This window comes from Schistocerca piceifrons, chromosome X, assembly GCF_021461385.2.
Source record: "Schistocerca piceifrons isolate TAMUIC-IGC-003096 chromosome X, iqSchPice1.1, whole genome shotgun sequence".
NCBI classification, from domain to species: domain Eukaryota; kingdom Metazoa; phylum Arthropoda; class Insecta; order Orthoptera; family Acrididae; genus Schistocerca; species Schistocerca piceifrons.
In genome coordinates this window covers 821,859,086-821,873,209 of record NC_060149.1, presented here as the reverse complement: position 1 = coordinate 821,873,209, position 14,124 = coordinate 821,859,086, and the positions used below count along the sequence as shown (strand labels likewise).

General features: G+C 45.5%; 1 protein-coding gene across 1 annotated transcript in view; it reads left to right on the top strand.

The window, feature by feature from the left end:
* LOC124722897 (trafficking protein particle complex subunit 10) overlaps window positions 1-14,124 on the top strand; it is a 166,905-nt gene that overhangs the window by 102,045 nt on the left and 50,736 nt on the right. The window contains exon 14 of the mRNA XM_047248038.1: window positions 1,582-1,797. Coding sequence (XP_047103994.1) covers window positions 1,582-1,797 — 216 coding nt within the window. The remainder of the gene's footprint in view (window positions 1-1,581; window positions 1,798-14,124) is intronic.

Here is a 14,124-nt window from a genome sequence, read left to right as displayed (position 1 = left end):
TTAACCATTTACGTTCCTGCTTGGGTTTGCTGTGTGGTTTATCGGGCATTTTAGCAAATGAAGCACGAGCTGTCGGCCACATTTTACTGTTTATCCGCCAAAGCAAAATGGTGAAGGCGATTTAATTTTTAGTTTTGGATCTACACTTCTGTATCTCCACTTCTGTATGGTGTCTTTTTTTTAACCCTTTTTTCCATGTGCTGTATCTCCACTTAGCCCCGTCTCCTACACTCTTTGACACAGTCTGCCAATGCACCTGCCCGTCTTTCCTGCTCCTCTCCTTTTGTGCTCAGTTTTCCCCACCTCCCTGCGCCACAACGTCCTGACACAGTACCTGTTGGCTTTCTAGTTCCTGCACGCTCCACCAGACAGTGCTCCTACAGTGTTATCCCTTCCCCTTCACCCCCCCTCACCCCCCCCCCCCTCCAGATTGCTGCTGCCATCCCATGTGATAGCTACATTCTAACCTGAGCTGCCAGAGTCGGTGGGTTTCTCTTTTTTCGAGCAGAGGGTGTGACCAAAAGCTTTTAATGGTTCCTGTATGCAACTTACTGTGCTATATTTATGATAAGTAGCAATCTATCTTTTCTTACATTATTGAGTTTTTAATGTTTGCGTCATTTGGCAAACCATATGTTACAATAACTATTATGACTTGAGTGGAAGCTATTTTAAGTCATAAATGTCACTTTCTAGCTAAGGCAATTTGTCACGTGTAGCTAGTTATGTAGTCACAGATTATATTCTAATTGTGTACCGACTGGCAGAGCTATATTTCTAGTTATTTTATGCCCAAAATGTAATAAAGACTTTCTTTCCCCCTTTTCCTGGATTTCACCACAGTCTGCAGACACATTTGATGCCTTGCCATTCTGTTTGTTCTGGATTTGGGTTTTCAATTTTGAGTTTTTAATGTGTACTAATAACATACAGTACATTATGCTTGACACACTGATTCAAATTGCTGTATCTTTGCTGCAACTGTTTCCCACATGGATAGCAGTGACAATTGGTGTCCAATAATGAAAGCAAGCACATTTAGTGTCCTTTAATGTAGCATTAGTTATGAAGATGACTTACTGCATGCAGTAAGCTTTCTGCCATTAATTCTGATGCATATATATTTGTCCTCTCTTCCTGATAAGCTTTATCTGCTATTTTATAACGGGATGGTTCTACAACACACTGACAGCTCTATGTACAATTTTAGGCTGTTCGTTACGAAATATTATTTTTGTACATCAGTAAGTCGAACTTATGCGTCCTGTATCTTTGATCTGTTCCTTTATAGACTGTGCCCGAGAAAGCCTGTAAGGCTGAAATTGGCCAATTGTGCGAGATGTAATAAAATGAACACTTGTCAAAAGCATCTGAGGTGGAAAACTTCAAAATGTCTTTTAACTAAATACTCTGTTTTGGAATCTGAGAAGCATTTTGTTCTCAAAAATTAGAGAGACAATACCGTTATATGCATGGTATAGATTGAGATTTTTTTGTTGATAAATATTGTACAAAATGCATGTACAGGCACAGTTTTTCAATTTTTAATAAATAATATATGTCTTCTGTTTCTCTTTCAAGGCACAACAAAAGGGAATTTATCAGCTTGGTCAGTTGTCTTTAATGGTGGAAGGAAAACTGGAGTTCCTGTCACCTATTATATTACCTCGCTTAAGCTTTAGAGTAGTAAGGGAACCTTCATCAGTTAGTCTTAACAAAGGTGAAAAGGATCTGCTCGCAGGACTGGAACAAGAGATGGTACTCACAGTTTCGTCAGGAAGCTTTTCCATTGATGAGGTGAGAAAGTAACTTTTTATGTACTGATACTTCCTAATATAAGGTATTTGTAAATGTATAACATCAGCATGATAGAATTTTCCTCTAAATCCCAGCTACTCTAAAATAAGCACCAGAACTTTTTTGCCAGAGTAACCACTGGAAACCAAATTTCTTTGTAACTAAATTTTTCTGATGTAAATGATACACTAAAAATATAACAAAATAAATCTTTCCATTTAGGTATTTCGATTGGTATTTAAGGTGTTTAGATTATTGGAAGTAAAGAAAAGGACATACGTATGTTTCTCTCGGGCCGGACTATGGTAGTGTCAGTATGTGCAGAAACAAAAGGCTTTTGAGGCACTGAGATCACGGTGTCAACTTCGAAGAGTTACGTTGTTGAAGAAATGTTGTGTTCTGTGCTAAGACATTACAACGTTACAATTTCAACAAAATGGAAACATTCATTAGTGAAAGAATTCAGGAAGATGTAGCCATGTCAGTCAGTGAAGAATTTTGTTATTCAACTCTTGTCCTTAACATTGACTTACAAGTATTGGTAATTGTGTACCTAGAGGAGGCTAGTGGTGTACTTAATCTAAAAGCCCAAGGTTATATATATGCATTCGTATCCTGTAAGTATTATCTTTCATGAACATTCTCCAACAACTTTGTCTGAAAGACTGGAATGTGCAGTACGTGTTACAACAATCAACAGCCATTATCATTCATTCCAAAAGCAATTCATGAGTAATTAATAGTTTAAAGGACCTCCTTTGGAATTTTTAGCAGGCTTAATCTTTGAGAATGGCTTTCCACTATGTCCTGATACGCTGGAACACTATTAATAGTGTTTTTGGATGTTTGGGTGAATGGCTCTGGCATGCATGTAATACTTCAGTCGAAAAATTACTGGTTTTCGAAGTGAGAGAGGGGGGGAGGGGGGGGGAGAGAGAGAGAGAGAGAGAGAGAGAGAGAGAGAGAGAGAGAGAGAGAGAGAGGGGGGGGGGGGGTTACTACATGATGTTCTGGTGATCATCACTCTATGAAACCTCATTACGCTCCTCCAGTCACCAATGCTGCTGCTGCAGACTCCATAAAATCATGTTACAAAATATTAGAGCAAGGGGAAAATTTCTCCACCTAGCACCGATGGCATTGATATCAGTGTAATTTTGTTACTTTTTTATTTATACATTTCATGAAATTTCAGTAGTCAACTGTCAACATGATTTGCAAAATAATGTGGTTTATACGGTTTTCTGAAGTAGTCATGTTGTGTGTTTAATTGAACTTGATAAACTGAGATAGAATGCTGTCATAAAATGTCTTACTTTGTAAAGTTTGTTGTTAATTTAGGTCATTCAAAGATGGTGAACATTTATAAGGAGTTTGGTGCAACATTAGCATCACTTAAGATTTGGACAGCTGAATTCAAACATGTGCATATATTCTTGTAGTTGATTGCTGTGAAGGCCATCCCAAAATTGATAAAAACACTGATAAAACAGGCTATATGTTGTTGTGCACTCAGTAGTTAACTGTGTATGAAACAGATAATACCTTATTACCTTATACATATATTAAAAAAAGTGCATGGTTCATTTCAGATAATAGAGTAACTAACCTTCGTATCATAGGGGAACCACAGTAATTGAATGCTGGCTGAAAACGAGTGTAAAAGATAATCCTCTTCCTTTTCCTGGGCTTATCCAATGATCTTCTTGTCTCCCTTCCTTTCCTCCTCTTCCAGCAGGCCATTGTGTTTGCTCCCTAAGGTGCTTTGGTGCTTGTGAAAATGACAGACTGGAAGTGTGACTTGTTGGAATATCTGTCCTTCTCATCAGATTTCTCCCCCTAAGATTTCCACCTGTTCCAACTTTAAAAGAAATTTGTTGCAGAACCAATGACCTCGCTGTTTGATCCCCTCCTCGCAAATCAACCAAACGGATTTGTTGGTGTAAAATGTTTAGCGTACAGTGAAGAGGTTATGGTAACATAGACGGACAACCAGCATTGGTGTCATAAACATTATATTGTTGTTGTTGTTGTTGATATCACTTATTATTAGAGGATCAATTAATAACAACATTTTGCTGTACCTCTGTTACCTTTTGGCAAGCCTCTCTATTCAGGGCATCCTCCTTGTGTTCACCATGACGCTCTGTTATTTTGTAGATCTACATCTACATTTATACTCTGCAAGCCACCCAACAGTGTGTGGCAGAGGGCACGTTATGTGCCACTGTCATTACCTCCCTTTCCTGTTCCAGTCGCATATGGTTTGTGGGAAGAACGACTGCTGGAAAGGCTCCATGCACGCTCGAATCTCTCTAATTTTACATTCGTCATCTCCTCAGGAGGTATAAATAGGGGGAAGCAATATATTCGATACCTCATCCAGAAACGCACCCTCTCAAAACCTGGACAGCAAGCTACACCGCAATGCAGAGCACCTCTCTTGCAGAGTCTGCCACTTGAGTTTGCTAAACATCTCCGTAACGCTATCACGCTTACCAAATAACCCTGTGACGAAACGCGCCGCTCTTGTTTGGATCTTCTCTATCTCCTCTGTCAATCCGACCTGGTACGGATCCCACACTGATGAGCAATACTCAAGTATAGGTTGAACGAGTATTTTTTTAAGCCACCTCCTTTGTTGATAGACTACATTTTCTAAGGACTCTCCCAATGAATCTCAACCTGACACCCGCCTTACCAGCAATTAATTTTATATGATCATTCCACTTCAAATCGTTCCGTATGCTTACTCCCAGATATTTTACAGACATAACTGCTACCAGTGTTTGTTCCACCATCATATAATCGTATAATAAAGGATCCTTCTTTCTATGTATTCGCAGTACATTACATTTGTATATGTTAAGGGTCAGTTGCCACTCCCTGCACCAAGTGCCTATCCGCTTGCTTCTGTTTGTCTGAGAGGTTTTGGCTGTGTTTAAATTTGCAGTTAAGCTCTCTTTGCTTTCGCAGTAGTTTCCTAACTTTGTTGTTGAACCACAGTGGGTTGTTCCCGTCCCTCAAAGTTTTACTCGGCACATACCTGTCTAAAATGCATTCTATGATTGCCTTGAACTTCTTCCATAAACACTCAACATTGTCACTGTCGGAACAGAAATTTTAGTTTTGATCTGTTAGGTAGTCTGAAATCTGCCTCCTATTACTCTTGCTAAACAGATAAACCTTCCTCCCTTTTTTTATATTCCTTTTTACTTCCATATTCAGGGATGCTGCAACGGCCTTATGATCACCGATTCCCTGTTCTGTGCTTACAGAGTCAAAAAGTTTGGGTCTGTTTGTTATCAGTAGGTCCAAGATGTTATCTCCACGAGTTGGTTCTCTGTTTAATTGCTTAAGGTAATTTTTGGATAGTGCACTCAGTATAATGTCACTCAATGCTCTGTCCCTACCACCCATCCTAAACATCTGAGTGTCCCAGTCTATATCTGGTAAATTGAAATTCCCCCCCCCCCCCAGGGGGTCCACAACTCTTTTGTGGATACGTCCGTAGCGAGCACGGGACCCCGAGCTACTGTGGCCCTCCTTCCTTTCTGGGCTGCATACCCTCCCTTTCCGCATCCTTCCCCGTCCCCCATCTTCGCCCCCCCCCCCCCCCCCCCACCCCTGGCTCTTTCTTTCCCTTTCTTCCCCTCTGGGAGTATGGTCTGTGCCTACGTCCGGAGACGGACGCTCGAAACTGTTACAAATTCCTTGCTTTCTACACTTGCAAGTCTTCGTCCTTCCTCTGTCCTTCTCTTTTCCTTCCGTCTTCTCTTTGCCCTTCTCTCGGCTGTGGTGTTTGACACCCCTCTTCTTTCCTTTCCCTTTCTCTTTTTTCCTCCCTTTGCATGTCTGAAGGCCGACCCACGCACTTTCATGCGTAGCTGATGACGGGGTAACGCGTAATTCCCCGCCCCGGGTAGACAGGTAGGACACGTACGTACCCCCTGGTAACGGCCAGGCCCAGGGAGGGGTGATTACCCGAGCTGATACCTTCCGAAAGTGCCGATTGGTCCCTCCGTCCGTTTGTCGGAAGGTGTGACCTGAGGTGTGAACAATCACCTAAGGCGGGAGTGCCCTCAGAGAGGGCCCCCACAAGGGAGGAGCGCGCCATCGGAGACGCTGGTAATCATGGGGGATTCTTCCGCAATGGTTTCCTCACCTTACACTATGTCTGCTCACAAGCGTAAGTTCACTGAGTCTCAGCCACAGACAGTTCTTCCATCGTTGCCACAGTTCCTTGTTGTTTCTCGGTCTGACAAAGGTCACGACTTCTCCACGGTCAACCCTTTCATTATTCAGAAAGGTGTCGATGCAATTGCAGGTCCTGTAAAATCTTGATCCAGATTACGGAATGGCACCCTGTTGTTAGAAACAGTCAGTGCCCTTCAGGCACAAAAATTGCTGCGTACCTCACTACTACACACCTTCCCTGTCCGGGTGGAACCGCACCGTACTTTAAATTCCTCGCGTGGAGTCGTTTATACACGCTCCCTCGATGGATTGTCTGACGAAGAAATTCAGCACTACCTGTCTGGCCAGGGCGTAATGGCTGTTCATAGGGTTATGAAAAGGGTTGACACGAACATCATTCCAACCCGCACTGTCTTCTTGACATTTGACAAAGTTCAACTCCCATCGAAAATCAAAGCAGGGTATGAGATAATTTCCGTTCGCCCTTACGTCCCAAACCCTACGCGTTGCTATCGGTGTCAGCGGTTCAATCACACCAGCCAGTCCTGTTCCAATCCGGCCAAATGTGTTACGTGTGGCAAGGAGGCCCATGAGGGTGCTTGTCCACCTCCATCCCCTCGCTGCATCAACTGTATGGGTGACCACGCTGCTTCTTCTCGAGATTGTCCCGTTTTTAAAGACGAAAAGCTCATCCAGGAAATTAGAGTAAAGGAAAAGGTGTCGACCTTTGCTGCTCGAAAATTATTCGCCAGTCGACAGCCCACCGTGCCTCCGACAGGAAAATACTGTCCTTGCTTCTCCTCAGCCAACAAAGGAGGCGGCCACGCAGACTTGCGACCTCACCTTTAGTGCCACAGTCGTCAGATCGGCCAGCGCAAAGATCGCCCGTTCCACCTCACCACTTTCGCCTGCCCACTCTCTGGCTCACCTTTCGTTGAGTTCTGCTAAATCTCGAGCCCAAAAGTCAGACGCCAAGACTTCGAAAAAAGAGCATACTCGTGAAGAGTTTTTACGTACTGCAACTTCCCAACCATCGGTTCCTCCTTCCTCTAAACATCATACTTCCAAGAAGGCTACAAAGAAACCCAGTTCCTCTCCTTCTCCGCCAAGGCGTGTCCCATCTACAGCACCACCTGGCGGAAATCGCCCTCGGCCGTCTTCTGTGTCGCCGAGGCGCACTGCTGGCGGCCGATCAACCAGCCGATGGTTGGTGGCAGGAGCTGCTCCTGACCAACCTATGGATCAGGATCTTCTGCCTTCGGCTGAATGCCATTCCATGCTGTCGGTCGCAAGCTCTGAGCAATCGTTGAGTTGACAGCGACCTTGGTCACATTCCTCCATTTTCTGTTCATCCTACGTCCATTATCCACTGGAATATCCGCGGTATTCGAGCCAATCGGGATGAATTGTCGATCCTCTTACGATCCTACTCGCCGGTCATCTTCTCTCTTCAGGAAACAAAGCTGCGTCCCCATGACCGCTTTGTTCTCCCTCATTTTCAGTCCGTCCGATATGATCTCCCCTCTGTTGAAGGCACTCCTGCACATGGAGGACTCATGATTCTTCTCCATGAAACTCTCCATTATCACCCAATCCATTTAAACACTTCCTTCCAAGCTGTCGCCGTCCGTCTTTCCCTTTCCGGATACACGTTCTCTTTTTGTACTGTATACATTGCATCATCCACACCAATGGCACGAGCTGATCTCCTTCATCTTCTTGGTCAGCTTCCACCCCCATATTTGCTGGTTGGGCACTTCAATGCCCACCACCCGCTTTGGGGATCTCCACATCCTTGTCCACGTGGCTCACTATTGCTAGACGTCTTCCACCAAGCAGATCTAGTTTGCCTCAACACTGGGGTCCCTACATTTTTGTCTGCCTCCACGACAAATTTATCTCATTTGGACCTTGCGGTCGGTACTGTTCCGCTATCTCGGCGCTTCGAATGGTTCGCCCTTGATGATACGCACTCGAGTGACCACTTTCCATGTGTCCTTAGACTGCAGCCTCAACTGCCCTACATGCGCCCGCGACGCTGGAAGTTTGCCCAAGCTGATTGGACACTTTTTTCGTCTCTAGCGACATTCGATGACCGTCACTTTCCCAGCGTCGACGATGAGGTCACACATATTACCGACGTTATTCTTACAGCTGCGGAACATTCAATACCACGCACCTCCGAATTGCCCCGGCGCCCCCCAGTTCCTTGGTGGAACGAGGCATGCCGTGATGCAATACGTGAGCGGCGACGTGCTCTCCGCGTTTTCCGCCACCATCCTACTTTGGCCAACTGTATCCGCTATAAGCAGTTCCGAGCGCGATGCCGTCGTGTCATCCGCGATAGCAAGAAGGCAAGCTGGAAATTCTTTATTAGCTCATTTAACACCTTCACTCCCTCCTCGGAAGTTTGGAGTCGGCTTCGACGGTTCTCAGGCGCGCCTAGTTTCTCCCCGGTCTCTGGGCTCACTGTCGCGCATGACACATTAGTGGACCCCGTCGCAATTTCTAACTCGTTGGGTCAGCACTTTGCTGAGATTTCGAGCTCTTCAAATTACCCGCCAGCGTTTCTCCCGAAGAAACGTGCAGCGGAAGTGTGACCTCTTGCTTTCTCCTCTCAAAATCGCGAAAGCTACAATACTGTTTTCTCCATGCGAGAACTCCAACATGCACTCTCTTCTTCTCGCTCCTCTGCCCCAGGACCGGATGGTATCCACGTCCAAATGTTGCTGCATTTATCAACCCATAGTCTGCATTACCTCCTTCGCCTTTATAATCGAATTTTGACCGACAGTACTTTTCCCAGACGATGGCGGGAAGCTATCATCGTTCCTGTTCCGAAACCTGGAAAGGACAAACATCTCCCCTCTAGCTATCGCCCCATTTCTCTCACGAGTAGTGTCTGTAAGGTTTTGGAGCGTATGGTGAATTACCTTTTAGTGTGGTGGCTGGAATCCCGCAGTCTTTTACCACCTGCCCAAAGCGGATTCTGAAAGCATCGTTCTGCAGTTGACCATCTTGTTGCTCTCTCCACTTCTATCATGAACAATTTTCTCCGGAAACGCCAAACAGTAGCAATATTTTTTGATCTGGAGAGAGCATACGATACCTGTTGGAGGACAGGCATCCTCCGCACACTGTTCTCTTGGGGCTTTCGAGGTCGGCTACCCCTTTTTCTTCGCAAATTTATGGCAGAGCGCACATTCAGGGTGCGGGTGAACACTACTCTCTCCCGTACTTTCTCCCAAGAAAACGGGGTACCCTAGGGCTCCGTGCTGAGTGTTGTACTGTTTGCCATTGCCATCAATCCAATTATGGATTGTCTCCTTCCTGATGTCTCGGGCTCCCTCTTTGTGGACGATTTTGCGATCTACTACAGCTCTCAATGGACCAGCCTTCTTGAACGACGTCTTCAAGGATGTCTCGATCGCCTCCGCTCTTGGAGCATCGAAACTGGCTTCCGTTTTTCTCCCAGTAAGACCGTTTGTGTTAATTTTTGGCGACGTAAGGAGTTTCTTCCGCCCCCCTTACATCTAGGTCCTGTCAACCTTCCGTTTTCCAATGTCGCTAAATTCTTGGGTGTTATGTTTGACAGAAAACTGTGCTGGTCCTCCCACGTTTCCTATCTTTCGGCTCACTGTCTGCGATCCCTCAACACCCTCCGTGTCCTGAATGGTACCTCCTGGGGAGTGGACCGAGTGGTCCTTCTCCGCCTGTATCACGCCTTAGTGCGCTCGAAATTGGACTATGGAAGCATAGTTTACTCCTCTGCTCGACCGTCTATTCTTCGGCGTCTCGACTCTATCCACCACCGTGGATTACGTTTAGTGTCTGGAGCTTTTTACACCAGCCCTGTGGAAAGCCTTTATGCTGAGACTGCTGAACCTCCGCTGTCCAATCGGCGAGCAGTCCTTCTGAGTCGTTATGCTAGCCATCTGTCTTCCATGCCTGCTAATCCAGCCCATGACCTTTTTTTCGACGCCTCCTTTGATGTAGGGTATGCAGGCCGCCCCTCCTCCCTACTACCACCGGGAGTCCGCTTCCGTCAACTGCTCCATCCTCTTTCCTTCCGCTTTCGTAAAACCTTCTTGACAACTTGGGGTACAGCACCGCCTTGGCTCCGTCCCCGGATCCACCTGCTCTGTGACCTTTGTCGATTTCCCAAGGATGGTACCCCTTCACTTGTTTATCGTCGGGCATTTGCTGCTCTATGTGCAAAAATGACGGAGTGCCTATATTGTTGGCGACACCCCAAATCACTTTCGGCTTCCCGACCAGTGTTTGGTCTATACTGCGGAGCTTTACGCTGTTCTCCAGGCTGTCCACTACATCCGCCGCCATCAGCGGATACAGTACGTTATGTGCTCAGATTCTCTCAGCTCTCTCCTCAGTCTCCAAGCTCTTTATCCTGTGCACTCTCTGGTCCACCGGATTCAGGACTGTCTGCGCTTGCTCCACCTCGGGGGCGTCTCCGTGGCGTTCCTCTGGCTCCCAGGACACGTTGGTATCTGTGGTAAAGAGGCGGCCGATCTTGCAGCCAAGGCTGCAGTCTCTCTTCCTCGGCCAGCTATTCAATCGATTCCCTTCGCCGATCTACGGAGCGTTTTATGTCGACGTGTTGTTCATTTATGGCACGCGCATTGGTCGACACTTACCCATAATAAATTGCGGGACGTGAAAGCTCTTCCTTGTGCTTGGACCTCTTCCTCCCGAACGTGTCGTCGGGAGGAGGTAATTTTAACTAGACTCCAGATAGGGCACTGTCTTTTTAGCCATAGACATCTTTTAAGCGGCGATCCTGCCCCACTCTGTCCCCACTGCTCTCAGCTGTGGATGGTAAGACACCTTTTAATTGAGTGCCCCTATTTTAATCTGTTACGCTCCCGTCTACAGCTATCGCCTGATATATCGTCAATTTTAGCAGATGACACGCGCTCAGCCGACCGCGTTCTCAAGTTTATTAGTGCCAGTGAAATGACGTCAGTCATTTGAAGCTTTTTTTGGGGACAACCAATCCCTTTCTGTAGTGGATTTTTAAGCCTTCCTTCTGCTTTTAGTTTCTCCAATTTTATGACTTTCGTTCCCATTGCTGCTGGTTTTCAATTTCGGTTTTTTACTGTTTCCTAAGTCACGGACCGGGCGCTAATGACCATAGCAGTTCTGCGCCCTAAAACCAAAACAAAAAAAAAATATTGAAATCTCCACCTAAGACTATAACATGCTGAGGAAATTTATGTGAAATGTATTCCAGATTTTCTCTCAGTTGTTCTGCCACTAATGCTGCTGAGTCGGGAGGTCAGTAAAAGGAGCCAATTATTAACCTAGCTCGGTTGTTGAGTATAACCTCCACCCATAATAATTCACAGGAACTATCCACTTCTATTTCACTACAGGATAGACGACTACTACCAACAGCGACAAACACGCCACCACCGGTTGCATGCAAACTATCCTTTCGAAACACCGTCTGTGCCTTTGTAAAAATTTCAGCAGAATTTATATCTGGCTTCAGCCAGCTTTCCGTGCCTATAACGATTTCAGCTTCGGTGCTTTCTATCAGCACTTGAAGTTCCGGTACTTTACCAACGCAGCTTCGACAGTTTACAATTACAATACCGATTGCTGCTTGGTCCCCACATGTCCTGACTTTGTCCTGCACCCTTTGATGCTGTTGCCCTTTCTGCACTTGCCCGAGGCCATCTAACCTAAAAAAACCACTAAGTCCATGCCACACAACCCCTGCTACCCGTGTAGCCGCCTGCTGTGTGTAGTGGACTCCTGACCTATTCAGCGGAATATGAAACCCCAGCACCCTATGGCGTAAGTCGAGGAATCTGCAGCTTACACGGTCGCAGAACCGCCTCAGCCTCTGATTCAGACGCTCCACTCGGCTGTGTACCAAAGGTCTGCAGTCAGTCGTGTAGACGATGCTGCAGATGGTGAGCTCTGCTTTTATCCCGCTAGCGAGACTGGCAGTCTTCACCAAATCAGATAGCTGCCGGAAGCCAGAGAGGATTTCCTCCGATCCATAGCGACACACATCATTGGTGGTGACATGAGCGACTACCTGCAGATGGGTGCACCCTGTACCCTTCATGGCATCCGGAAGAACCCTTTCCACATCTGGAATGACTCCCCTCTGGTATGCACACGGAGTGCACATTGGTTTTCTTCCCCTCTCTTGCTGCCGTATCCCTAAGGGGCCCCATTACACGGCTGACGTTGGAGCTCCCAACTACCAGTAAGCCCACACTCTGCGACCGTTCAGATCTTGCAGACTGAGGGGCAACCTCTGGAGCAGGACAAGCAGCCATGTCCGGCTGAAGATCAGTATCAGCCGGAGACAGAGCTTGGAACCGGTTCATCAGACAAACTGGAGAGACCTTCCGTTCAGCCCTCCAGAATGTGTTTCGCCCCCTGTCACACCTCAAGATGACCTCCCACTCTACCACGGGTGACGGGTCAGCCTCAATGTTGGCAGTATCCCGGGCAGCCACAGCCATAGTCCGATCAGGGGATGCATGGGATGACCTGGCCGTCCCCGACAAACCCCCGTCTGGACCCCCACAGTGATGCCCATTGGCAACAGCCTCAAGCTGTGTGACTGAAGCCAACACTACCTGAAGCTGGGAGCAAAGGGATGCTAACTCAGCCCGCATGCGAACACAGCAGTCTCAGTCCCTATCCATGCTGAATACTGCTGTACAAAGAACATCTGAACTAATCTACAGAGAGCACAAACAATTCAACACAAAATTTAAATCGTTATTAAAATACAAGACTGCCTAGTAAATGCAGTAATGCTGCTACTTGCCCACTGCTGACACACTGCTCAGCGGCAGAAGGCTAACTGTACTGTCAGTAACGTAAAAAGATTATTTGAAAGAAATAAACAAATGACAGACGACTACGCGACTTTACACGTCACATATATTAAAATGCAAATATGCCCATGCTAATTACGAAACTACACAATGATTTGACAGATTTAACTAAACAAGTGTGCTCAAACAAATTTTAAACTTGACTACTACACTTATATGAGTGCTAAATAAGCCACTAGCTGCTACTTGCGCGCTGCTGACACACTGCTCAGCGGCAGAAGGTAGTCATTCCAAGAGTGTCATGCTCTGCTGTGTTTACATCTGCCAGATGGTTTTCATTCAGAAATTTTCTTTGGCCACCGATGAGATGGCATTCTCAACAAATTCTCACATCACTTTAATGATTCTCTTTCAATTATTTCCATCACTTGTCTCAATCGCCCTTATCACAGCTCTTACTTCATCATTAGTTTTTTTTCTCGATTCTTGATATTCTGGTACTCCTTCAAAAATAATCCGTTTCCACAGCCAATAGTCATCTCCTGAGGTCAGAATTCATAATTCACAGTTCTGAACCATAGCATAGGTCAGATTCATCCATTAGTCTAACCACTTTTTCTTGTCCCACCACAAAGAATTCATACACCCTGTTACTTCTGTGCTTCATCGTATTCTGCATTTTACTTCTTATTGCCCAATCCATTTATCAGGAAAAACATTGGAAAGAGTAGATTGACCTGACCTGTGATTAAATAAAATGCAGTTACATTCTTTGCAAAACAAACATTTCGTGGCTAAGGATTTCTCCTTGCCTTCGTTGCATCATTCTGAAGTAGTTAACAATTGCGCCTAATATTTGGTTTATACAATATTCTTGTTTCTTGAACCTAGTTTGAGTTCATTTTTTCCCCTGACATCCCCACTTAATAATAATAGTAATAAAGGCAGTATGAGATGAGCATATGCAACTTCTGTGAAGTCTCTCTGACTGAACACCAGTTTTACTCCAGCTGACTGAAAACACCTATTATGATAATAACACTGTGAGTCTGCTTTTACACTCTCTATAAATCATAACCTGATAGCATACAGAATACACTCAGTATGGTGTACAGACTTCTGACCACATGACTTCTTTTTCAGTCTCCATTTAAGTAAAATTATTACCATGGCTAACTGGCATTTGTTAAGCTGACAACGGTGAACTCCTAGCTTCTTACTCATAGTGGCTAGATAGAGTTGCTAACAATTCACTCAAAAATAGGAACAAATGTTTTGGTGTATCACATTTCAAATACACTATTTG